Here is a 27,526-nt window from a genome sequence, read left to right on the forward strand (position 1 = left end):
ACTTCCTGTTGCTTCTGGCTATGTATTTATATGGAGACTGAACTACTAAAAATAAGCGAGGATTAATGCCTTAATTACCATACCATCTGTCCCAGTCCAGTATCACCAGCAGGAGCAGAAAAAACAACTCCTCTTCTCCCCTGCTCCACAAGTTAGACACAGCATAGCATAGGAGCGTCTTTGGGATATGAGACCCAGTAACCAATCCCCCCCAACACACAGCCACATAGAGGAGCAACTCCACCACTACCACCTTCCTGGGAACAATCCTTAAAAGGCTGCTTTCCTTTGGAAGGCACCAGACCAGCAGTAGACCTTCACAGCCCAACAGCCTGGTGACATCAGTCAACCAGTTCAGGATCTGATCCTATTCCACTGAAGTCAAGAGGAGTCTTGCCCTTTATTTCAAAGGAGTAGAACCAGATCCTCAGTGCACGTCTCAGAAGGACATCATCACCAGCAGCACATAGTATTCCCCATCAACTATAAGTAAGGCTGTGATTCTGTCACACGGGTTGCGGAAGTCACAGATTCCATGACTTTCTGTGACCTTCTTGTCTTCCGCACCTGCAGCAGCCGGTGCAACAGGCCTGAGCAGCATCGATCCTGGGGGTAGCCCTGGGGACTGTCTAAGCAGCAACAGTCCCAAGGACGGCTGGAGCAGCAGCCCTGGAGGCTATTAGGAAAGCAGTCCCCAGGGGCCTCGGAGCAGCGGGCTGTCAAGGGCAGTCAGCCCCCACCCCTGGAACAGGTGCCTCCCAGAGCAGCGGCACCTCAGGGCCCTCCAGAGCAGCGGGCCCCAGGAGCAGATTTAGTCCTGGGTATTTCTCATGAATTTTTGTTTATTGCCCATGACCTGTCCATGACTTTTATTAAAAATACCCGTGACTAAATCTTAGCCTTAACTAGAAACCATTTGATATTTTTTCTAGAAAGCAAAGATGGAAAAGAAGTTAGGTCATATTGTCCCTCCCCAAACCAGAATATCCTTCAGAGCTTTGTCTTATCTAGTTTTAAATGCTTCACAGCAACAGGGAACTGAAGTGTATGAATCATACTAAAAAAAACCAAAGATCACTGGTTGGATATTTTTTAAAATTATACATTTTTAATTTTGATGGGAAAAAACATGTTCATCTCCCCCTCCCCTTTTAACGAATGCTAGAAATAAACTGGGAGCCCAATCCTGCCCCCAGAGTGAATATTCCTAGAAATCAATGGGACTACTCACAAGAATAAACACTAATGCAGGTTTTGGTGTTTACATGATTGACTCATAATTTGTATCTGCAAAAGAGTGTGCAAGAATTACTCACGGGTAAATGTCCAAGTAGAGGTGTAATACTGTCAGAAACATATACGATGGTTCCATCTGTGGTGACTGCTATAATGAAGCCATCTAATGCCTAAGAGAAATGCACAAGTGGAGAGTTCTTTAACAGTAGTATGGGCTTTTATCGGTAATTCTCATTGTACATTGATCAAAACCTTTTACCTCACCACCACATTATTAGTAGGTTGTAGGAACATTATCTCAAGCTGCACAACAGTAATTCTCGATTTCACAGTCTTATCTCACTTATACAGTGTTCTTTGTAGTTCAGCAAAATATACTAGCTGAGAGAACAAAAGGCTTACAAGAATATTTCAGATATCAGTTTTTAAATTAATAATAATGCAAGATGGCTAAGCCTGGATCCTTGGAAGTTATTAAAAAAAGTTAGCTTTGTGTAAATATCAAAGCATCATGAAAGGACGCAGTGCTATCTCAAATAATAATTACCCACAAAATTAATCTGTTTGTATTAATGTAACATTGTATATTACTATGCTTTCATGTAAATAAAAGCAACAGAAATGACCAAGTAATCTTTAGCTTCAGGTTTAACGGAGGTGACTTATTTTAAAGATCACGGTATTAGATTATTCATTAGTGGCACAATTCACCTTTGTGCAGACAGTCAATATAGCACTTGCGCATTACTTAAATCCCACACAGCAGCAGATTCTCCAGCCCTGTGATTTAAGTGGGGGCACCTGCCTTGTACAAGCCCTCTGCATAAGAGAAAATATCACCCTAAAATATTTTATCATGTAAAAATATTTTGCTCATAGCCATATCTGAAATCAATAGCCTACTCCGTCTTGAGCTAAACCTTCTAAGTGTATCTAAAGCAAGGCCTCATCTACTACTCCAACAATGAGAAGCAAACAAAGAAGAAGCACTTACAGTATTTGGTCAAGTACAGTATTAAATTCTTAGCTCCAGTCTTGCTCCCACTGAAGCTGATGAGCCAATAGCAAAACTCCCATTGACTTCAGTGGGAGCAGGTCTGGATCCATAAATCAATCGATCTAAGTTCTGATATTGGTGCTGATCACCTAGGGAGGTTGGTGGAATCTCCATCCTTAGAAGAAGGAAGGACAATAGCATTATACAATCTCTTTGTAGTGAGTAAGATACATCTTCTTACTCTTCCAGCTGATTGACAAACAGGAAAATGAACTTCTGGCTTTACTGTTTCTTGCCTTCATTTCTTTAGTGAGCTGGCCCTTGGCAAATATTGTACTTCCAAGATAGACTAAGTCATCAACTCTTTCGTACTCTTCGCCTTCAATTTCACATCTGCCAGTGTTGATAGCGTTCTCTCCTATCTCCATGGTCTTGATCTTCTGTGTACTGTTTCAAAGTCCCACTTTAGCAGCTTCTGTTTTCATGCTCTCAAGAGTGGTGCAGGATCAGGTCATTATCAAGACAGCAGCCATTTCACTGCAGTCAAAGACACTTTGGGTTTTTTTGAGCCATTGCTTGCAAAAGGCATGCTTTTATAGCTGGACAAAGAATATTTTTAAACAGCATCTTGTCCAAACATCAGTAAGTTAGAACTTGTTTGGGTGAGAGAGAGAGAGAGTGAGAGAGAGCGAGAGAGCAAACAGTTCAACAGGACCTCCGAATATCTACTAAGCACCGGCTCATGAAGAATCATAGTGCTATCTTCTATTGGTAACTACCATACAAGAAAAGTCTGCAAAAAAGGAAGGTTACTTATCTTGTACTAACTGGAATTCTTCAAGATGTGTGGTCCCAATGGGTATTCATTGTGAGTGCGCATGCGCTCCTTGTGCCTCAGACTAGAAGATATTTCAGTAGCAGTGTCTGTTGGCCTGTGCTTGTGCAAGACACCTCGCCGTGCTCCGGTTGCAAGTGTATGCCTGGGCGAGAGGCCACCTGTGGGATGGTGGTGAACCAAAGTTTTCTTAAAAAGAAAAGGAGTACTTGTGGCAAATTAGAGACTAACAAAGTTTTCTTGGCCAGCAAGGTGCTAACAGGATTACTGTTGTCTCATCCTGCTTGATCTTCCTGAGGACACCAGGGAATAAGGGAATGGGAGGGAAGACGTACTTTGGTGGGTCCAATCACTATACGAAGGAATCCCTCTGGAGTTGTGCCTGTGGGCAGCTTAGGAGCATTATGCTATACACTTTCTTGGTCGCTTGGGTCACAAAGACATCCCAGGATGGAGAGAGCTCCACTACCAGAAGTACTGCATGGCTAAAGGGTGGATCTCCCACTTGTGATTTTTGTGGAAAAAGCTTGCAGAGCTATCTGTCAAGGCATTCATTACTGCCAGTAGGTGCACTGCTGAGATGGGGATCTGATGCTGGATGGACCAGTTCCAGAGTTAGATTGCTTCCATGCAGAGTGGGGCAGACTTCACTCTTCCTTGTTTGTTTATACAAAATATTGTAGTCACATTGTCTGACATGACTTCAACATGTGCAATACAGATGAAGGGAAGAAACCTCTCGCAAGCATTGTGCACTGTCCAAAGCTTGAAAAGATTGTTATGCTGTTTGGTTTATTGTAAAGTGCAGGAGCCCTGGGCTAGATGGTCATCCAGGTTAGTTTCTCAGTCAAGCATGGAGGCACCCATAATTAATGTCTTTTTGGGGGGTAGGGGAATAAAGGAACCCCTATGCAGACAGTGTCTTTGATTTCCCACCAGGTGAATGACATTAGGATATTCTGAGGAAGCAAGACTCATTTGTCAAAGGTGTCCCTACTTGGAGTGTAAACCATCCACAAACATGCCTGAAGGCACCAGAGGTACAGACTTGAGAAAGGTATCAGGTAGATCGGGGTTCTCAACCTTTTTCTTTCTGAGGCCCCCCTCAACATGCGATCGAAACTCCATGGCCCAACTGTGCCACAACAACTGTTTCTCTGGATATAAAAGCCAGGGCCAGTGTTAGGGGGTAGCAAGGAGAGCAACTGCCTGGGGTCCCACGCCACAGGAGGCTGCGTGAAGCTAAACAGCTCAGGCTTAGGCTTCAGCCCTGGGTGATGGACCTCAGGGCCCCAGACATCAGCCCCAAGTGGTGGGGCTTCGGCTTTCACGGATCAGGTCCTCAAGGAATCAATTTTGAAGCACTTCGAGCAGAGGAAAGTGATCAGGAACAGTCAGAATGGATTCACCAAGGGCAAGTGAAGCCTGACTAACCTAATACCCTTCAATGATGAGATAACTGGCTCTGTGGATGAGGGAAAAGTTATGCCTTGACTTTAGCAAAACTTTTGATACGGTCTTCCACAGTATTCTTGCCAGCAAGTTAAAGAAGTATGGGCTGGATGAATGGATTATAAGGTGGATAGAAAGCTTGCTAGATCATCAGACTCAAAGGGTAGCCATCAATGGCTCCATGTCTAGTTGGCAGCCGGTATCAAGTGGAGTGCCCCAAGGGTTGGTCCTGGGGTTGGTTTTGTTCAATATCTTCATTAATGATCTGGAGGATGGCATGGATTGCACCCTCAGCAAGTTTGCAGACGACACTAAATTGGGATGAGTGGTAGATACGCTGGAGGGTAGGGATAGGATACAGAGGGACCTAGACAAATTAGAGGATTGGGCCAAAAGAAATCTGATGAGGTTCAACAAGGACAAGTGCAGAGTCCTGCACTTAGGACGGAAGAACCCCATGCACCGCTACAGACTAGGGACTGAATGGCTAGGCAGCAGTTCTGCAGAAAAGAACCTAGGGGTTACAGTGGATGAGAAGCTGGATATGAGTCAACAGTGTGCCCTTGTTGCCAAGAAGGCTAACAGCATTTTGGGCTGTATAAGTAGGAGCATTGCCAGCAGATCGAGGGACGTAATAGGGAGGGGATTTGATAGCTGCTTTCAACTACCTGAAAGGGGGTTCCAAAGAGGATGAATCTAGACTGTTCTCAATGGTACCAGATGACAGAGCAAGGAGTAATGGTCTCAAGTTACAGTGGGGGAGGTTTAGGTTGGATATTAGGAAAAACGTTTTCACTAGGAGGGTGGTGAAGCACTGGAATGGGTTACCTAGGGAGGTGGTGGAATCTCCTTCCTTAGAGGTTTTTAAGGTCAGGCTTGAGAAAGCCCTGGCTGGGATGATTTATGTGGGGATTACGTCCTATTATGAGCAGGGGGTTGGACTAGATGACCTCCTGAGGTCCCTTCTAACCCTGATATTCTATGATTCTATGATTTCTGCCCTGGGCCCAAACAAATCAAATGCCGGCTCTGCTTGGCGGACTCCCTGAACCTACTCACGGTCCTCCACAGTGCCCCAGACTCCTGGTTGAGAATCACTGACATAGATGCAGGAATTCATATGGCCTAGAAGGACCAGGCAGGATCAGACTGCTGTCAAGGGGATGAGTCGAAGTTAGGTGGTGAGATCCCTCATTGTGAGGAATGTATCCTGACTTAAGTATGCCTTGCCCAAAATCGAGATCAGATTCACCCTGTTAAATTCTAAAACTTGCGTGGGGCCTGAAGTGGACCTTTCTAGATCTACCTGAAGTCCTGAGGCGTAAAAGCGATTGCATAAGGAGAGGACTGCCATCTGCGCCTTCTGATACGACTGACCTGCGAGCAGCCAATCATCAAGGTAAGGAAATATTGGGCTGTCTTAAAGACTCAGACTTGCTGCTACCATGGAGAGTGCCTTTGTGAAACCTCCTGGGGCCGTTGAGATGCCGAAGGAAAGAATTCTGAATTGAAAGTGCTCGAGGCTCAGCGTGGAATGCAGGAATCTCCTGTGTCCTGGATGAATGTCTATATGAAAGTAGGCATCCTTCAAATTGAGGGCTGCAAACCAACCGCCTTTCTGTAGGGAGGGGATTATTAAGATCAAGGTGGTCATCCTGAATGTCAAATGGGCACATGAAGACATTTAGCTGTCTGAGGTGTAGGATGGGTCTCCAGCCCCCTTTCTTTTTGGTGATGAGGAAATATCTGGAGTAAAAGCCCTTCCTTCTGAGTTGAGGAGGCACAGGCTCTATCTACTGAAGAGATATAGTCTCTTGTCATCCTGGTCTGAAGGGGTGGGCGTAGGTTGGAGCAGTTTGTTGTGCTCCTTGGCAGCCTGGACCAGGGCGAATGTAGCCTCAGAGTCAAGGTACCCTGAAATGGGAGCACTGTACTGAATTTCCATGGAGGCACCAACCAACTGCAGCAACACTCTCTGCCCTGGCACCACAAGCCTAATCCCAGCCCAGTTAGGAGGGGTGGGGGATCCCAGGGAGGGGGCTGGCTGGACAGTGAACCCACCCTGCACTCACCCCACAGTGGGAGTTAGTTCCTCTTCCATGGGGCTGGGCCCAGCTTCCCACTCCAGGCATTGCAACCTGTTGCTTTGCCCCCAGACACCAGGCTGCAAAGCCACTCATGCAAATTTGGCCCAGCTGGACAAAGTGGTGGCTGGACCAAACTTGAGATAGGGGTCCTGTGCCAAATGCAAGTGAATTCGGGTCTGATTTCTGAGGGTGCAATTGCACCCATGGACCCTGGCTAAAGCCTCCCTGACCTGGACCACTACAGAGTTCAGGATGGGGTTGGAACACAAATGTCCCACCCCGTTGGCTGGGACAAAATACTTTTTCTCCACCATTTTCGGGGTTAGCGTGCACTAGCTGGGGGTGTCAGATATTGGCAATGACGTGCCTTCCCTCACTGCAGCCCCACCAACCTGCCTGCAGGCACGACAGCTGTGGGGAGAGGGGGCGGCAGTCTGGATGCCAGGGCTTTCCAGGAGGAGGGGAAGCTGAGGGCAGGGCAGCAGCAGAGAGAGGTACCATGCAGTTCTGCGAGCTCCCAGCTGAAAACCCTGGCATCTGGACTGCAGCGCCTTCCTTTTTCCACAGCCTCCCGACCCAGCCTGCAGCATCAGTACTCCAGCAGGGGCTCCCTCACTGGGCGGAGATGTGGGGCCCCCATCCTCTTACCTCCTGTGTGGTCCCTGAGTGCAGGCAGGTTTGTGGGGCTGCAGCCAAGGAAGGCATGTCCCAGCCCTTCGTTCTCTGCTCCAGCCTCACAAACCTGCCTGCAGTCAGGGCCTTTCTTCTAAAAGAAGTTCTCAATAAGTGACATGTCACTGCCAATATCCAAATCCTGTTAACAATGAAGTTGATGGGATGGGATGGGATGGGATTAGTTCCTGGCAAAATGTTGCTATTAACTGGAAGTGTTGATATCAGGGTTGGTATCAAGTGGCATCCACTGTATCTAAGAAAAAAGAAAACCGAATTACAATACAAGAAAGTCTGAGTGGGAACACTAGCAAAAAGCTGCAAACACTGAGGGGTTCTCTCTCAGACCACAAGTGGTAGAAAGGAACTGGAGAGGTGGTCGGTCCGCAGCACCCTTTGTACCCTCAGTTTAAAGCAGGAGGTGGGGAAGGGTGCAGGCATGGACTGGTGGACCCTGCTACTGAAAAATCTTCTGGTCTCAGGCACACGGAGTGCATTCCAACCCACAGAGAATACCCACAGGGACGAGCACTCGAAGAAGAACCCAAGTCATTTGCCCATTCATTTGTTTCCACCTCAAGGGAATATTTTTAATTCAATGTGAAGGGAGTTATGTGTGTAAATTCCTGTGCACTGAAATGAGAATCTACAATTATGTCAGGCAAGTGCAAATGAAGTGTCTCTTAAAAACTCGCTTGCAACATTCACAAGAGCCATAGAAAAATGAAAGACAGATACAATAGATGCAAACTAACAGCTGTATCAAACAAAACTATTAGTTAATTATTTCCATTTGCTTCAAAGCATGAGCATTAACAGAAAGGAAAGTTAAATATTTAACAAGAAGAAAACTTATCATGAAAAACTAAAAGGTAATGGTGACCAAATAGTGGAGCCTCCGAGAGAATTTACAGCTATCCACTCCCAGCATAGGAAAGTTGCTCCTGCTGACTATTTGCATCTCCCTGAACCCATACAGTGAATCATGTCCATTCACACTTTTTTCTTCATACTAATGTTCATAAATCACAACAGAGAAAACAAATAAGCAGTGAAAACATGTTATTAAATGACACTCCGAAACAAAATAACCTTTACATTTTTAGTAGCAGAAAAGACAATTAACAAAGTTGTAGTTATTTACAAGATAGAAAATTACATTTTGGCAGCTCATTTGGATTTCATATCAAACCTACACAAACATCACTGAGTCATTTCCCTAAAAATCTCTGCTAGTTTTAGAAACTCCTATGGTATAATTTAAATGTGATTTAATAGAATATAATTGCAAAGTGCTTCTGCTCCCTATTATAATAAAGATGTCTTTGATAGGAACTTTGGAAATGATTGCACTGCCAGTATTAATGGTGTCAAGTCAACAAGGGCTGTCATTTTCTATGTTTGTATAATACCTAGCACAACAGGGTTTTGGCATGGATGACCTTTAGGTGCCAATGCAGTATAAATGTTAAATAAAATAATAATAATAATATATATACAAAAAAGGAGATATGGCAAGCTTTCCCTTTCCCTATCTTATATTTGTAGCAATAAAATGTATATCATAATTTGAATTTATTTTATGTATTACATCTAATGTGTGTCTGTTCCATTTTTAAAAATGGATTTTTATTGACTGCAGTACTTCAGTTACTGCAGTGTCCAAGCATGGAATGGAACCCATATTGGTTTCCAGTCTTTTTGTTTCATGGTGGCTCTGCTTTATGGTCAAGTACAATAAAATCTAAAGTTCTTCTCTTTTTGGGATCACAGACATATTGTTGTCTAGAACAATGTGCACATCCATAGCAAAATTATATGCATTTTTACCTCCAACATCAGCTGGGTGAATTCTTCATTGCTGAGAAACGAAGGCTTCCAGTCTTGCTGAATTTCACAAATCTCTGTCTGTGCTGAGACTTCTAAACAAATAACAACATTACAATTTTTTTTAAAAATCCAAAGAAAAGTATATTTTGCAAACTATATACAAATTGCTGCTAAGGGATGTAAAGATTTTGTATAACTTGAAATGAATAGAGATTTTCAAGCACTGGACATGCATGCAGTACAAGAATATGGATAATATCCTCATTGGGCCATGTCCGGAGGTCCTTACTCAGTTTTTATTCAGCCAAACCCCATTGTCTTCAATAGGAGTTTGCAGTCAAATGGCCATTGTTTTCAATCAGTGTGTTACCTAGGTGAATTTTGAATAAAAAAAAAAAGCAAAATCGCATGAGGATTTAGCATATATCAAATATGTAGTTGCGGTTTACTGAGTTTCAGACTTAGGATGGGAATGACCAAGGGCTAGATTTTGGCCTACAGCCACAACGCCGAGTAGGGGCAGTGAAAAAGCATCCTTGAGGAAGCTGGAGGACTGTGCCTTAGAAACCACAATCGCTCTCCCAGTTGCTTGGTGCACAGGTGGAATGTACAATTTACAACAGCATCTCTTGTGATGGAGCATCCTTCTCTCCTCACACCATCTCCAGCCAGCTCCACAGTGCAGTGCAGGCCAGAGGATGGGGAAGCAAACCAGAGCTTCACTCACAAAAACCAGTTGAAAAATGCAATCTCCTATCCTTTAAAATAAAAATCTGACTGTGAAGCTGTCTGGTGGTTTGATGGTGGCATTCTGTTCTGTCACATGGAAGCACCGTCCAATAAACACTCCTAGGGCATTCGTCCTTTGTAAGTTTTCACTTGGAGAAGTGCCAGTGTATGATAATTATAAATCATGGCTCTGTAGTTAAGACTGAACCCAAATGAGAGCTGATTGAATCATATTTGTTGAATAATTTATTTCAAATAACATTTCCAATTAGTATTGGTATATTATGGACCTCGGTGGCTAAGTAATGTAAGGATGTATTTGTCAGATAAATTATTTGATACATTTCTCAAAATTTTATACATATTTGCCTAATAATCTGTTCAGTATTCACCCAGCTCTAATAAAAGTACACTTGAGCGCTAACACTGTGGTCGGGTAGAGGATAATTGTGGCCTCTCTACTCTACTCTGATTAACCTAATCTGTCAACATTTATAGAGCACTTAATGCCACTTTCTCCCTGTTTCAAGAGACTGACCATAAAAATAAAAATGGCTGAATGATTTAAAAGGCAGTAAACCTATAATACTGTCTGCATGAAGTGTCTCATGGAAGTAAATCAAAGCACCCACACAAGCACAGGTTAGTGCTTTTATCAGTGGAGCTGCAGCAGTCTGTTTCCCACTAAATTAACTTTTTCAGCATTGCTGGGGTTGTCTTGATATCACAATGCAGTGGCTTTACCGGCCCAGAATGTTCAGCAGAATGCTGAGAAAAAAAGGATCAGCTCCAATCAGCTCTTTATTATGTACCCTGCAAAATGCAGAATATTTTACAGTAGATACTAGCATGGCAAAAATGGCATATTTGAAAAATCAATTTCTGGAAGAATTATTTGAATTTTGCCAAGCTTCCTTGGATTAATAGAAAGAGACTGTTTAGTGAGCAGGAAATCTGAAAATTGATCTGCTTTTCTGTTATAACTGATTAATTGTAATTAATTAATTATAAATGACTGGTTTAAAAAGCCAAATGTAAGAGAAAATACTATTGAATACAACAAATAAAACCATCACATACAATGGGGAGAAAGCAATGTTTTTAAACTGAATTGTTTGTTTTGTAGTATGTTGCATGTTTACTGTTGATTTAAACTTTTAAATAATGGACTTTTGTCTGAAAAGTATCTTTCTTTCTTTCTTTCTTTCTTTCTTTCTTAAAGGGTACAAAACCAATAGCAATTCAGTCCAACTTCTATATACAATCATAGGCTGTTTACTAAACAGAGAACAATCAGGTAAAAGAAAGTAAAATGCCTTTTTTGAGTAAATTATTGGTGCTATCAGCTACTCCATTTACGCTTATTATTACACTTATGTGGTTGTTCTTTAGTGGATTTTTTAAAGTATGCATATTTACATCTTCCTTTACTCTGCCTTGGGCAGCTAAAAAGAAAGATATATCATTACTGTCACATTTTAAATAGGTATATACAATTATCAAAGAAGCTGAAAAGAATAACAGATATAATGAAACTTTCAGATGTCCCAATTGTGCCCTCTTGCATGAAATCACTTTGTCTATGGCAATATTTAATTAAAAGAGAACCATCACTACAATAACAGATTAACTATAATTCTTTCCTCAATTATTTTGACATTTGTGACTTAATTATGTTGGTGTCATGATGTAAGAGTTTTTATCTGCTTCTTTATTACACCCATATCTCTCAACTCTGAGAAGGTGGAAATATTGTCCAAGGAATAAAAGAGAGCAAAATGGCAAAGATTAATTCACTAGGCCCCAGTCCTGCAAGCTGCTCTGTGAGGTTGGACCCGTTCACCTCTATGGAGTTCTAGTGAAGTCACTGGAATTCCACATGGTCTTGAGGACTGTCACTTCTGGAGATGTGGCCCATTTACACTGTTCCAGAACTGTGTATACACTGCCTGAGCAGTGTAAAGAGGCCTTATCAAATGAGAATCAGTCCCTGCTGCAAACATGCCAAACCCGCGAAAAAAATGCAGAAATTGGGCTTGTTTAGAGTTGCTTGTTGGCTAGTTTTTGGCTTGTAGCTTGTTTCTTGTTTGGCTTGTCTCTTATTGTAGCTTGTTACTTCTTTTTTTTTATTGGCTCCCGGCAAGCAGGGGCAAAGGGGGGCAGGCAGGGACAACAGGCAAGCAGGGGCAAGTGGGGGAGAGAGTCAGGAGTGCACAGAGGGCCCACCACAGTGCCAGACTGCACACCGGGGGAATCTAGTCACATAGAGTGTTATAGTTCTTAAGGACTGGCTTGTTTTGGCCTTGTTTTGAAATGGGATTAGCTTGATTGTTGGCTTATTGTGAAAGTCAGGGTGCTTATTTACCACGTGAAAGTTGGCAACTGTGCCCTACTGTCAAAATTAGCTTAGATTACAAGTGATAAGGTATTCTGGTGCTCTTAGTCTTGTTCCTGATTTGAGGCTGATGTGCATGCATAAGGGAATCCTCCGTGTGCAGATCTCCCCCTATTGCAGTGGTTCTAAACCAGAGGTACATGTACCCCTGGGGGTACGCAGAGGTCTTCCAGGGGGTACATCAACTCATCTAGATATTTGCCTAGTTTTACAATAGGCTACATAAAAAGCACTAGCGAAGTCAGTGCAAACTAAAATTTCAGACAAACAAGGACTTGTTTATACTGCTCTATATACTAGACAGTGAAATGTAAGTGCAATATTTATATTCCAATTGATTTATTTTATAATTATATGGTAAAAATGAGAACATAAGCAATTTTTCAGTAACACTATGCTGTGACACTTTTGTATTTCTATGTCGGATTTTGTAAGCAAGTAGTTTTTAAGGGAGGTGTAACTTGCGGTACGCAAGACAAATCAAACTGCTGAAAGGGGTATAGCTGCCATCCTGCCAGGAACTTGGAGCATGCACAAAGCCTTCAAGTGAATGGTCAGCACTTCCAGATCATTTTCCAAGATCTCAAGGGATCTATGATTTGTGGGGGCTGAAGCATCTGCCCATTTCATGGGGTATGAGGCAGGGGGCAAACCCCACACTTCTGGTAGAACAATATGGTGAAAACTCTGCAAGGCAAAATTTGCAGCGTTCCACCCAACCTCAGGATTTCTTCAGCAAGAGGTGATCTGTCTCTAAAGTTTACTCACATCACAGAAGAGTGGTACAATTCAGCACATTTATAGTTTTTGCTCAGAGTGGCCCCCAAAGATTGGAACAGCAAGGGTTAGAGATCAGTACTGAGATATAATGGTAGAGCTGACATGTTTTTTTGAGAATAAACATTCACCCTTCAGATATATTTTAAAATAAATTTCTGGCTGTCATCACTACTCAGCAGCTGTCTTTATTGTGCTCTTCTATGCCAAATTTGCAAATGGCCTTAAAACCAAACTAAAATTGCACCTATGCAAATGAAAAACTGGTATTTGCTTGTTCACATTGGGTAGAAGTCCCCCAGATTTATGCAAGCAAATATTTGTGAATACAATTTATTAAACCAATTTTAAAAATTTGGCCTTTAATGTCAGAATTTCCCACTGTACTACATTATACACACATTAGTTCTGAGCTCCCCTCCTTTCGCCACCGTTCAGGCTGCTTGGTGTGACGGCACATGGATCCAAGTGCCAGAGAAACAATGATCAATATTTTAAAGTCAGAAAGTATGCCATGTGATCTTTCTTTAAGATATTTTCTGTACAGAAAATTATTTAAATTCGCAACCTTGAACCTTCACTTTCTCCATTTTTTTTTTTTTAAAGAATCTCTGATGGATTTTCATCTGTTAAAAGGTGTAGCGGGCATGATGAAGTAGAAACTGAGACCTGGGAGAGACACGACTCTGGATGCTAGCTTAATAGCAGGTTGGATTATCCAGGGAAAACAACCCCACTCCAAACCCACCAGCTCTATACCAGGGCTGTACCGAGGCACACAGGCAAGCTTCTCATATGATAACTCCTCTATCCCCTATCCTCAGAAGCTGCTTCTTTTTCATACTCAGGGCCCACAGTGTGCAGGAGTCACAGCCCCCTTTCACAGTACCCCAGGAGAGAACAGACTGGCTCCCTACATCTACTTTTAGAGAAGCTAAGAAGAATATTTCCCCCCTCCAGTCAGAAGTCTATTGGTGTCAGGAGAAGGGAGCTTCCTCTTTCCCTCCTGATCACTGTTTTGTGCAGATCACAAGTCCCTCCCCTGCTTAGCTCACAGGTCCATTTCAGAGCTCTGTGTCCTTTGCATTTCTTCCCTGGCTGCCTGATATTCAGTCAGCTAGGGAGGCATACATCCTCTGCCTTAGAACGTCGGAGGACTGATCAGCTTCATTCACTTGAGCCCAACAGCCAAAAGGAGCATTGTGAGCAAGAAAGGCAGTCTTGAGCAAGCCCATCAGATCTGAACAGGCATTATACTACAGAGCAAGTAGGATAAGTATTATCCTGTACCAAGGAGCAGCCGAGGAGGCTGATTTGGGTTGCATGGTACCCTTAAGTTTTCTCGTCATAAACTATGACTTGGAAAAAATCTTACCATGAAATTTTTAACCACCTGAGCCACTCTGACCATCACTGGGGTAACAAGGATTTGGTTCAGTTTGACTGTACATGGATAGGTTTAGCAATTTTTACCATTCTGTTTCTGCAGGAAGCCAATGACTTTTTCAAGCACTGTAGTTTTGTCCATTTTACGGGTGTTGCCTGGAAGCATGGAGCTGAGCTCTTTGATGAGAACATTGAATTGGTCACGTCTCTTCTTTTCAGACTTGTTACGTGAAGCCCTATAAGTAGGAAAAAAATAATGAATGGACCTAGAAAGAGTAATCATTACATATTCTTCTTGCGACATGTTATTTAGAAAATGAACTCACTATGAATCAGTGTGTGAACACTGATGGCTGGCACTGGGCAAAGCTACATAAGCAATCAAGAACTGACCTTTCTCACTGTCATCTTTGTGACCTCTTTGCTGGGACATCTTGAAAAGCGGCATGCTCCGAAGGATAGAGTGCTAGGATGGGAAACAACAGAGCTGGATTTTATTCCAATCTCTGCTCTGTGACTTTATTATCTTATTCCTGGGCTCACTCAGGGGGCACATGTTGGCTCTTCTGTCCTCCCCCTATCACTCCAGCAGCAGGACAAGATGTGGAGGAATTTCATGTCCTTGTTTTCAGACAAATTATAAAGCTTGTCTTGTAAGCACAGGTTTTCATATGTGTGTAGGTGTACTCAAAATTCATGCATTCTATGTTGAGGTACTTTCAGTAAAGGAAGATTGTAAGTAGACAAGGTAAATAATATGGCAACACTTTTTGTTGGCCCAGAAAACAATTTATAATGCTCAAACTTTTGGGCTGATCAAAACACTTAGGTATCCTAAATTATTTCTTGGTCAGATAAAAAAGTAAAAAAACTATGGCAGTTTATAAGCATCCTGTAGAATTGTTTAATTTGGTGCCCTGAATTTCCTGTTGCTTTATGCAGCTGCTTACTTTGCGTACGGGTAAGGACGGCCCTGCCTCCAAGGACCAATATGTAAATAAATATTTTCAGCAGAGATATGACAATGGAGGCTTCCATATGTTACCAGTGACGGGGTGGGGGGCTGGAGGCAGTAATTTTTGTTTGTCTTGCTCTCTGGCCTGAATACTTTTAGAAATGCACTGGAAAGAAGGTTTCAGAGTAGCAGCCGTGTTAGTCTGTATCCACAAAAAGAAAAGGAGTACTTGTGGCACCTTAGAGACTAACAAATTTATTTGAGCATAAGCTTTCGTGAGCTACAGCTCACTTCATCGGATGCATTCAGTGGAAAATACAATGGGAGATTTATATACACAGAGAACATGAAACAATGGGTGTTACCATACACACTATAACGAGAGGTTTCAGAGTAGCAGCCATGTTAGTCTGTATCCGCAAAAAGAAAAGGAGGACTTGTGGCACCATTTGTTAGTCTCTAAGGTGCCACAAGTCCTCCTTTTCTCTTTACTGTAACGACAGTGATCAGGTAAGGTGAGCTATTACTAGCAGTAGAGCGGGGGGCGGGGGGCAGGGGGAGCCTTTTGTAGTGATAATCAAGGTGGGCCATTTCCAGCAGTTGACAAGAACGTCTGAGGAACAGCGGCGGGGAATAAACATGGGGAAATAGTTTTACTTTGTGTAATGAACCATCCACTCCCAGTCTTTATTCAAGCCTAAGTTAATTGTATCCAGTTTGCAAATTAATTCCAATTCAGCTGTCTCTCGTTGGAGTCTGTTTCTGACTTTTTTTGTTGTAATATTGCGACTTTTAGGTCTGTAATCGAGTGACCAGAGAGATTGAAGTGTTCTCCGACTGGTTTTTGAATGTTATAATTCTTGACGTCTGATTTGTACATGTTCTCTGTGTATATAAATCTCCCCTCTGTATTTTCCACTGAATGCATCCGATGAAGTGAGCTGTAGCTCACGAAAGCTTATGCTCAAATAAATTGGTTAGTCTCTAAGGTGCCACAAGTACTCCTTTTCTTTTTACTGGAAAGAAGCCAATCTTTGGTTATTTTACAGCTTTGAACACAAAAGTTTGGGTGGATGGTGTCTAACTGATTTAAGCCTACTCCTGTTACACATGCAGAAGATTGTCGGGACAAGATTTGAATCCATCTTCATCGTATTTCCAAACAATTCAAGAAGATTTAAAGAACAGCAACATTTTATTTTCATATAATTCAATCCTCAGCCCATTTTAGCTTGAAGGCTCCCATTCCTCCAAAAACTGAAACTCCCCAACCATATATAGAGTAAGTGTTGCTTGCCTAGAAAGTAAAATATGTTTTGACAGAAACCAGAAAGTACCTATTTTTAACACTTGACATTTTATTCACAAAGGAAATCTGAAAACTTTTGTAGTGGAAATAACTCGACCAAGATCCAAATCAATGAACAGAGTAGGATCCTTAAAAGAAGAAAACAGAAAACCTTATTAGGTCATCTAATCTATCCCTTTGCCAATGCAGGATTCTATATTTGCTAGTGCTTTGCTCAGTCCAGTTTTAAATGTCTTGAACAATGCAGGTTCCAACACTTCCCTTGGAAGCTTATTCCATAGTCTAGTAAATATCACTATTAGGGCACTATCCCTGATACTCTGCTGAAGTTGTCCTTATCTTAATTTCATACCCTTCACCTTGATCGATTGGTCCTTCAGCCCTCCTACAGATTGCGTCAATCACAGCACATCTTCCATTCTTCTCGTATCCTGGTCTTCCTTCTCCATATGCGGCTATGTCTTTTCATGATAAAATCTTCCCATCTCTTTGGGGGTTGGCTGAGTGGTCATTTCAGTTCCTGTGGGTACCACTCGGCGACAGCTGCAGTCCATCGATTGTCAGTGAGCCTCGTTATATGCCTGGCCCATCGTATTTTTTATGCCTGCTCTCAACAACGACATCCTGCACTCCACTCTGCTGTCTGATCACTTCACTGGGGACTCGGTCTCGTATTGAAATTCCCAGAATTATTCTTTCCATTGCCCTCTCTGTGACACACAGTTGCTGCTCCTCTGCCTTCATCAGCACCCATGTTTCGCTGCCGTACAACATTGCTGGCAGGACTGTTGAGTTGAAGAGGCTGGTACGTGTTGCCTTTTTGATTTTTCCTTGGAGGACATCCTTGATAGAATTGAATGCACACCAACCTGCTTTCTTTCTTCACGAGAGTTCACCTTTCTGATCTTGACGCATGTTAATTTCTTGGCCCAAATAGACATATTGCTCAACTTCTTCTATTTGTTCTCCCTTGGTTGTTATCTGGACTTTTGGTAAGGTATCAGACCACATAAATTTCGTTTTGGAGGGGTAAATTTTCAATCCGACTTGGCTGCTTTTTGTGTTGAGTTCTTGCAGCATTTTCTGTAGTTCGATATCATTTTCGGCGATCAACCCAATATCGTCCACAAATCTGAGACGGTTTACCTGTTCCCCATTGATGTTGATTCCACCCTTCCAATTCATTTGTCCCATTATCACTTCGAGGCAGTCTGTGAAGAGTTTCGGTGAAACCGTTTCTCCTTGTTGCACACCTTTATTAACTGGGATGTGAAGGGGAGTATCAAACAAGGTTATATCTGTAGTGCAGCATTCAACAGCATAGAACGTTCAGCAGCATAGAGATCAATGCGGTGTTGAAAGCTTTTGAAGAGCAGGGCACTGACATAAACTATATCAAACTATTAAAGGAAGCAAATTCTGATTGCACAATTCATACCATTAGTCCTGGTTATGTACCTCCTGGTTATCTTCAAAGCAATATGGCATATGCTAATGGGAAAAAGATACACTGTCTGAATGGAATTTTGATTCTGAGTAAATATTAACAAAGGCTTGTCCCTATGCATCACCAAAAATGCCCCTTAAAAAAAAAAAAGAGGCATTAAAATGTCAGCAGATGGTAATGACAACTACCACTATTTAAGATATGTGTTTTCCTATGTCCGTTCTGTGTGTATGTTGCTCACTAACCCCTTTTTTAAATGGTTGCCTTGCATGCATCATAAAAGTAATTTGGACCTAAGTGTGTGAACTGGTAGTGACAGTTAAATCTGGAATTCCTCCCTCTATTCTCCCCTTTGCTTCATTCCCCACTCCATGAAAAACAACCCTGCATTCCAGCAATGTTATAATTCTTGACACTTTGTATGACACTTTCAGCTGCGATAGATCATCTCCAAAGACATCTTTTTCATGATGTAATGTGGAATGAGGCATCCATTCCCTTCATCCTCCTCCTCCATTCACAGAGGTCTACATTATTTACAGATGGTTAGGCGCATCCTTATATTGTGCTTCTTTGTAGTATGCATTTTTAATACTATGTTTAGCAACTGTCATACATTAAGTCCCTTGTGAAGAGTGTCAGCACAGTGGCTTTGGGAAAACTTTGATAGGCCCTTTGCCTTAGAAGACATCCTTTGCAGTCCTAAGTGTTTGCAGCAGTTAAGTCTGCACATTGCTCCTGGTATCAAACAGTGGGCGTCTGTATCTCGAGCACGCATGAATTAGAAAAGAAGCAAAGGAGAACAGTTGAGCATGGCTGAAGAGCGTTCTGATCTATATTAGTGAAAAAAGGCTGCAGAAGGGAAGAAGCAGGAAAAAAATCAAAAGAGACGAGCCTGGACCAACTAGTTGTGCCTGGACTGGAAATACTTTCATTAGAAAGAACAAAGGAAAAACGTACATGCAACCTAAGGCTCCCTCTACACCAGTTAAACTGCTGGTCGCAGTACTGATCACACTTCCAAAAAAGTTGCTAGCAAAGAGATTCTGTGACACTCCTGGTGCCAGCCAATTATTATGGAGTTTTACTGCAACAAATGATTTCCTACCTGAAAAGACAACCCCTACAAAGTGTTAGTAGCAATTTCCTGTGTATGTATGAACTGTGACTTTACCACTGTAGTTAATAGCACGTTACCAATTAGACCCAATCAATTAGCTAAAAATTCAGCGTCTTGTGGGTTGTTCCAGTTAGGAGCAGTAATTGGTGATGGAACCAGATGTTTCTTTGAAGCAATACTGTTTATTTACAAAGAATGTACAAAGACCTATTTCCCCAAACACAGCAGGAATCCAACAATCATGAGACAGTGTCTTTGCTCACAGTAGCAGGCACCTTTTCCAATCAGCACTCAGCTCAAAAGCTGTCTCTCTCAGCTTTTTTTTTTCTTTCTTTCCCTAAACTCTTGCTTATGTTTTCTTAAGACCACATTCCCAGTGCTTGTTCTGATTGTGCCCTTGGTTTTTCTGTCCTTGCTCTCTAGTGTTTTCTCCGGTTTTCCTCAAAAACACAGACACACACAATAATAGCTCTATCAATCAATGCTTTAACCCTTGCATTTGCTGTATCAATCCTGGTAAACCCCTCACCCTGCATGGCATAGCTTCTGACTCAGTCTTGCCAAGTGGATCTGTGTGTTTGGTGGTGGCTTCTATTGTTTTGATTATTACTAACCAAAGGGGCATTTAGCCGCACCATCATTTACCCTAGCTTCAATGGAGTTTAACCCAAACCATAACAAGCACATATGAAAGGAGATTATGTTTAGGTCTGAAATAATGTTTGTAATGGTATTCTTTTTTGGTGATTAGGTGATTTGAGAGTATTAGTCGCTTTTTGTTTTGTTTTTCTCCCAAATCATTATCAGATGATTACCCATGTATAAACTGAGTAACATAATAAGAAAACCTCATTATTTTCAATTAACAATCTGTGTTTCTTTTACAAAGTGTTTGTCATAAAGATTATATAACAATATGTGTTATTTTATACACATGGTGGACTAGACAGTTGTACCGTGGCAGAAACAGCGTTCTGTAGGTTCCTCGATTGATCCTATGCAGTAATGTGAAAAAATAACCCTTGTATTTGGCTTGCTGATATTTTTCAGAGGACGCACTATTGACATGATTTTATTCTTAAAAGATGGCTGATAATAGTGCTTTGTGATTCAACAGTTTTTCAAGTTGTATTTGGCTTTATTTTTCTCTCCCTTTTGGTTAATTAGGAGGGAAAAAACAGCTTCTGCAGCAACATAAAACCTTAGGTTCACAACAAAATGAACAGTGTTATAAGAGAAAAAAAGGGCTCACCTCTTTGCCCTGTCTTTCTCATTTTCATCCATGAGATTGTCTGACCAGCTTTTCCTGTGGAAAGAATGCAGAGTTATTTTCAGTTGTCCTGTCATTAGCTCTACCTTCAGGTTAATCTCAGAGTCACACTTCTGCTTTACTGTAATAACAGATGACGGTACCCAAGCCAAATAAACATGTCAGCAGGGTTTTAAACTCAGACCTTAATTTTAAGAACCATCTATTGTAGATGTTATGATTCATTATTAATGTTTTGTACTGCAATAGCAGCCAAGGGCTCCAATCAGAGATTAAGGCCCCATTGTGGTAGGCAAAGTAAAAACACATACTAAAAAGACAGTCCCTCTGAAAAGTTTACAGTCTAATCTGTCTACTGTGGACACCTCCAAGTTACTAGGCTAGACCAGTGGTTTTCAACCTTTTTTCATTTGCGGACCCCCAAAATATTTCGAATGGAGGTGCAGATCCCTTTGGAAATCTCAGACATAGTCTGCGGAGCTCCGGGGTCTGCAGACCACAATTGAAAACCACTGCTCTACGGTAACAATAACCTTTCACGAACCCCTTAGACATAGTCTGTGGACTCCCCTGGCGGGGGTGGGGTGCATGGACCACAGGTTGAAAGCCATTGAGCTAGATGAACCCCAGGAGATACAGGGAGGTAAATATGGAACCCCTCTGCACATTCAATGCCGCCTGTCCCAAAGAGGATTCACCCCTGGGGAAAAGCAGGTATTATTTCCACTACTGCCCTCCCGGGCGGTTCCTCCAGTTGGGGGAAGCTTAAAGTTCCTACAAGAGCTCAGCAGGAACCCCAAAGGCAAAGGTAATATGAGGATGCATTGTGGGCCCAATTCCACAAAGCTCTGAAGCACGTGCTTAAGTCCTATTGACTTCTAGTTCCTAGAGTACAGGTTTTTTTACACGTTGCAAAAACCAGCCTTGCAACTGACAATGTCTGAGACCCTTGTTGAAGTCTCAGTCAAGAGGTCAGGGGTTGAATGGGCCCAACTGCCTTCTCACTATCTGACTTGAGCTTAATTTTTTAGAGTTCGATAGGTTTTTAAGTGGTGCAGCTGTCAGTCCTATGTTAGACCAACTTGACTTGTCACACAGAAAAAATGCAACCCCTGTGCAAAACTGAACGTTTACCAGACTTGTCAGTATTAACCGTTTTGGAACAGACACTGACTAAATTCTTGATCTGCCATAAGGCGTATGTCCATTGCTTCTATAAGAATGAGCCATTGTGAACCTGCAACAGACACGTACAAGTGCCAACCATAGCTCATAAGAAGAGTAGGTAAAATAGGTAAATCATGTAGGCAAGACAGGTAAAAAGCCATGTAAACTCAGCACAGCCGAGGATTCAGCTGTGTCTCCTCAAGCTATGGCTACCCTACAGAGCTTACAGTGGTGCAACTGCACCGATGCAGCTGCCCTGCTGTAGCACTGAGTGCAGACGTTCTAAATTGACTTAATTACTCCAGCCCCCGCAAATGGCAGTAGCTATGTTGGCAGGAGAAACTCTCCCACTGATATAGCGCTGTCCACACTACCGCTTAGGTCAGTGTAACTTACGTTGCTCACGGAGTGGCTTATTCACACGCCTGAGCAACATAACTTATACCAACGTAGGCGGTAATGTGTACACAGCCGGATACATTCGTTCTCTGGCGACTGCCTGCCCCCCTTTTGTCAAGCACTCTTTTGAAGAAAGGAGGCTTGAGACATAATACCAAGCAGTGAGGAGAACAAAGCCTCGCATTTATCATTACCTGTGTCCATTCAAGGCATGTACTCCCACTTGTATCAGAGCACAAAACCCTTATGCACTGCTGCAACCCCCACAAGGATTTTCAGGATCAACAGCACAATGTTTCAAACTTTAGACTTCCTACACTGTGATTTGCAAAGTGGCATTCTGTATCACTATTCTTTCCATTAAATGATTCCACAAAATTTAGGAAGTATGATGCAACAAAAAGTTAAAAAAGGAGGGCCAAGTTACGAATATGCACTACTTAGGCCGAATACAATTTCAACATATGATTTTGCACAGGAATTTTATAGTCTCAAGAATATTTGTTTAAAAACAATAATGAAAACTGATCAGTGGGAAGAATTATGGATAATTTTGTCAGTAGCTAGTAGATAGTTGTCCTCCATTAACTCATGAGACACTTGTTAGCTAAGAAATATGAGATATACGTGCAAATTATGCTGTTAATTTTTTGTAACAATACAAATGCAGCAGGAGGTTAAAAGCTGCTGTTCATTGGTCTGAGGATAAAGCCACTATAGGTGAGAAGCTTAATGGGATTTTAATTGAGTAGTGGAGGAGCATAAATAGGAGATACAGAGGGCATGTGTTGGATTTTATTGATGACTAGCACATTGGAATTGCTGTGTTCTGTAATCCAGAATATAGACAAAGAACACATGACTTATGAGGAGAGGCTGAGGGAACTGGGATTGTTTAGTCTGCAGAAGAGAAGAGTGAGGGGGGATTTGATAGCTGCTTTCAACTACCTGAAAGGGGGTTCCAAAGAGGATGGATCTAGACTGTTCTCAGTGGTAGCAGATTACAGAACGACGAGCAATGGTTTCAAGTTGCAGTGGGGGAGGTTTACGTTGGATATTAGGAAAATCTTTTTCACTAGGAGGGTGAAGCACTGGAATGCGTTACCTAGGGAGGTGGTGGAATCTCCTTCCTTTGAGGTTTTTAAGATCAGGCTTGACAAAGCCCTGGCTGGGATGATTTAGTTGGGGATTGGTCCTGCTTTGAGCAGGGGGTTGAACTAGATGACCTCCTGAGGTCCCTTCCAACCCTGATATTCTGTGATTCTATGAAATAATAGTAAGTAGTGCTCATAAAGCTTTCAGACATTAGCTAATCAGGCTTCACAACACGCCCATGAGGCAGGTTAGTATCATTATCCACATTTCATAATGGGGAAATTCATACAGCCAGCTGATTATTATTTAGCAAATAATTTATTTGACAAAATTCATTACCTTTTAAAATTAATCAACAAACACTTTTAAAAATTATACCCTGAGCCACAGAGTCAGACTGATAAACTGAACTGAAAAATATACTCTCAAATAATATATTTTACAAATGGAGTGACATTTTCAAACAAATAATTCAATAGTTTTTAAAATTATTTGCCCATTGGTAGGAACTGAGGCAACATGGTTAAATGACTTGTCCAAGAACACAGAAGCAGTCACAGAAGCAAGGACTATAACCCAGAAGTTCCTTGCCTTAAATCCCTTGGCCTTTGCTCAAATCACTAGGTTAGGCATCTCCATTGTCTTGATCACAAACTCTGATTCTGAGTACTGCAGTAATTGTTACCATTTTGTACTTTTTTATTAATGAAGAGAAAAAGAACGACTGTATTACTGGATATCTACAGAATACATGGAATTATACTGTGGGGGAAACTTACGCCCATACTCACTGGCAATAGACCTAACTCCTCTGTTCTGTCCAGGATTTGGCTTTCTCACTGACTGATGTCACATCCAGGATCTGCTGTGATGCTGCCAGTATCAGACACTATCCAGTTGTCACTTTGATTCCACATCCATTTGTTGACACAATCAAATCTCCAGAGCATCTTAAGTGTTGCTAGCAATGTTTGTGAGTGTGTATTTGGCATATGAAATTAGAACTGTGGTCAATAAAATAGATATGGAAGAAAAAATTTTATTTTTTGCTAAATAGTTGTGTCGCCCCTCTGAGAAGCTGTAGAAGACGTCTGGGCCTGCAGGCCAGCTTCCTGTTGGAGCAGAAATCAGTGACATGAAGTCTGGGCATATTCTTAGTGTAACTCTTTTATTTTATACTTTTCCAACCAGTCTTTGAACAGAGGGGAGGGAGGTCACAGACAGCATACAGGGAACGCCCTCTTTCAGAACTGAGTCCCAAAGATCTCTCTCATTAGAGTGATTAAGGCAGAGAACAAATTCACTTGCTCCTTGCCACAGCTCCTCCCAAAAGAACTTGCATGACAAAACTAACAACAACGCAGTATTTCTTCCAAGACTGAACAGTGCTCACACATTAAGAATTTGCAACCCTATGAATAATAGGCCCACCTGCTGACTCCTGCCATAAGAGTACTTAGCAATGACCATCATGTTTGTGCCTTTACTCTTATGGCAGGAGTCAGCAGGTGGATAATAAGCAAAAGATAGTAAGCAGCTTGAAGCAGCAGAGAAGACTATCAGGAGTCTCTCACTGACGTGAGCCACCAAATCAGTCAGCATTTGAAATTGATAGTCCACAATGAGAACATACCTGAAGAGAAAAAAAGAAACCCTCAGCTCACCACATGTACATATTGGGCCTGATCTTCCGCCACAAAGCTGCCAGAACAGGGTGCTGTGGATTCCCCCACATGGGGAAATCCAAGGGAGCACAGAGCCAGTGAATTTACCTCTAAGTCATAGCCTCCATTGGAGGAAGCAAGTCAGGGGCATGTCCAGGAAAGCTGTGTGGTTGCAGTGCTTTTGAGCTCCAGCAATCCCCAGATAGCATAATGGCCCTTGTGTGCCTCACTTTTTAGATGTCCAACTTGAGATAACTTGGACCTGATTTTCAGGGAGTGGTATAAGAATTTGGGTAATATGTCAACTTACAATTTAGAATTCTCTCATTATCACACTGCAAACTCCATTTTGAATGTGCAACTCTTTGTCTTCTCCATTGTCTTTTTACTGATTTGTCTGGGGATGGTCTCCTGGCAACCAACTCACTAGGCTGATCTGGGAATTACTAGACAGAGGGACTGAAAGGTTATAAAAGGCAGGAGCTGATCTATTTGGTGTCTTTGGTCACTTTCACCAGCTCAAAAAGAGGGAAGCTGCTGCAGGAGTCTGATGAAATGGGGGAACCTAAACAGTCCCCCAAGAGGGGCACTATGTTGTGTTTTAACTCTTAAGTAAAGAGCACTGGTGTTTTAGAATCCTGTGCAAAGTCTGTCTCTCTGTGTTATGTGCAACACCTGTCATATGTCCTTGAAGGGTTAGCATGTGACCCCAGAGCACCCACATTGCTGTAGTTTGGGAGAGGCTGTGCTTAAGCCACAGGGGAGGTTGAGGGGTCAAGAGCTAGGCAGTTGGACCATGGGGGTCTAAGCCCTCAGGAATGGATGCCAGATTGAAGATCTGCACCGCAAGAGTGGGCCTAAGGATCCCAAACTAGGGGCAGTGCATGGAGTCTGTTCAGATTCTGGAGGCTTAAAGCACATGGGAGATTCAGTAATCAGATCTCCTCACAGCAGCCTGGTCAGTGCACAAGAGGGGGTGTTTAATTAGATTTCTGACGGGAAAGTCATCATTTTTCCTGCTTAGTAGGAACTCACAGCTGGGAGAGGTCAGCACTTGTCAAAATGAGGCCCAAGTTGTCTCAAGTCAATGGCCACTTCCAAAAACGTTGGCCAAGGCCCTTGTCAGACAAAGTGCCGCATTCCTGAGGGATTTGTTCAAAATAGTAAAATACTGAAGTGTGATAAAGCAAGTTAAAGGATAAAAACTATCTTTGTTCCACATACATCTGGGTGAATGGACATAGCCAGTGGTATGCCCAGTTCCAAATGATTCTTGCCAGTACAGGGCAAGATTCAGAATGGCCTGACTCACTGTGCTCTTTTTAGTTGGTGCCAATTGCTTGCTGGCTGCGGATATGCCCCCTGGTGTGGGAATTAGCCCTGCCCCTTTTCTTGGCTAACTACACCTTTTCAGACCTCTTTGCCCATTAGCCGGGTGTGTCTACCAGCGTCTATTCTTGTCCCATGTGGGGGTTATGGCTGGCTGACAGATCCATCGTACCTGACATCTTTATGTCTGGTAAACAGCGTTTTTGACTTGTTTGTTCAAAGCAAGAGGCAAGGTGAAAAATAATAAATTTTTGTATCAATTTTTACTGAAAACAGCTGAAACTGATAATTTGCATTTTTATTGCAATATTTAAATCATGTTCTTTATGGTTCTGTGTGTGCTGCATTTATTGGGGAAATAGTGGTATCCTGGAAACAAAAGAGTAGCTCAAACCACCAGTCCTGTATCCTCTGACAGGGAAAGACAGAATAAGCATCTCCCTATCACCCCACATTCATTCATACAATGATAGCTGCTTGGGAGAGACGTCATGTAGGCACAATGTCAGCTCACTCCAAGGATTCTCCTGGATAAAGGTTGTGTGTGTTTATTTTGATATACTCTGTTCCCAGTAGAAACTGAGCTCAAAATAGAAAACTCATCTGGCCATAATCACCTTGTAGTGCATATGAAACATGGTTTTAGCAAGTTATGCTACTGCTTTGCTACATCTGCTAAGCTAGATCTCCCCCCCCCCCACAGCTCTTGTGCCTGTGGCCTTGTCTACACTAATGCTGCAAGTCGATCTAAGTTACACTACTTTAGTTATGTAACTTAAGTCGACATAAATTATATAGACTTACAGCGATATCTACACCGCGCTATGTCGACGGGAGATGCTCTTCTGCCTCTCGTTGAGGTGGATTAATTAAGTCGACGGGAGAGTGCTCTCCCATTGACTTATCACATCTTCACCAGACCCACTACATCAATGCCGCTGCATCGATCACAGTGGTGCTGATTTAGCCGTGTAGTGAAGACAAACCGTGAGATAATACATTATGAGGTGTGACTGTGACAATAAAATAAATGTGATCAGTCATAGGTTTCACAATAGCCCATAAAACAGCCAGCTAACCTGGCTTCATAGGTGTTAGACTGAAATATAAGGGAGTTTTACAATCCCATTAAGCTAACTTGATTGAGCAAACATGATTGAAAAACTTACTCTTTTGCCCATTATGACAGGGGCAGAGAGGCACAGAGGTCCATTGGAACTCCCAGGTTGTGCTGGGGAACAGTTACTTGGAACACCCCGTGAAACGGTGGAACACAGTCTCTCCATGTGACTGGCCAACTCTGCTAGCTGGCAAATTAAAGCCGTGGCCTGTCTATTCTCTGTCTCATCCTCTTTCCAGCATCTAATTCCCAAAG

At 42.3% G+C, this 27,526-nt stretch overlaps 1 protein-coding gene across 3 annotated transcripts in view; it reads right to left on the bottom strand.

Moving 5' to 3' along the window:
- The window catches only part of NPAS2 (neuronal PAS domain protein 2), a 169,870-nt gene that overhangs the window by 67,329 nt on the left and 75,015 nt on the right, over positions 1 to 27,526 (bottom strand). For 2 of the 3 annotated variants that reach the window (XM_074964898.1, XM_074964892.1), the window contains exons 2-5: positions 20,480 to 20,533; positions 14,484 to 14,632; positions 9,110 to 9,201; positions 1,317 to 1,406 (exon numbers count right to left, since the gene is read on the bottom strand). In XM_074964898.1, coding sequence (XP_074820999.1) covers positions 1,317 to 1,406; positions 9,110 to 9,201; positions 14,484 to 14,632; positions 20,480 to 20,533 — 385 coding nt within the window. The remainder of the gene's footprint in view (positions 1 to 1,316; positions 1,407 to 9,109; positions 9,202 to 14,483; positions 14,633 to 20,479; positions 20,534 to 27,526) is intronic. The other variant, XM_074964906.1, reaches the window with a different exon arrangement.

The sequence above is a fragment of the Natator depressus genome, chromosome 1, assembly GCF_965152275.1.
Source record: "Natator depressus isolate rNatDep1 chromosome 1, rNatDep2.hap1, whole genome shotgun sequence".
NCBI lineage: Eukaryota > Metazoa > Chordata > Testudines > Cheloniidae > Natator > Natator depressus.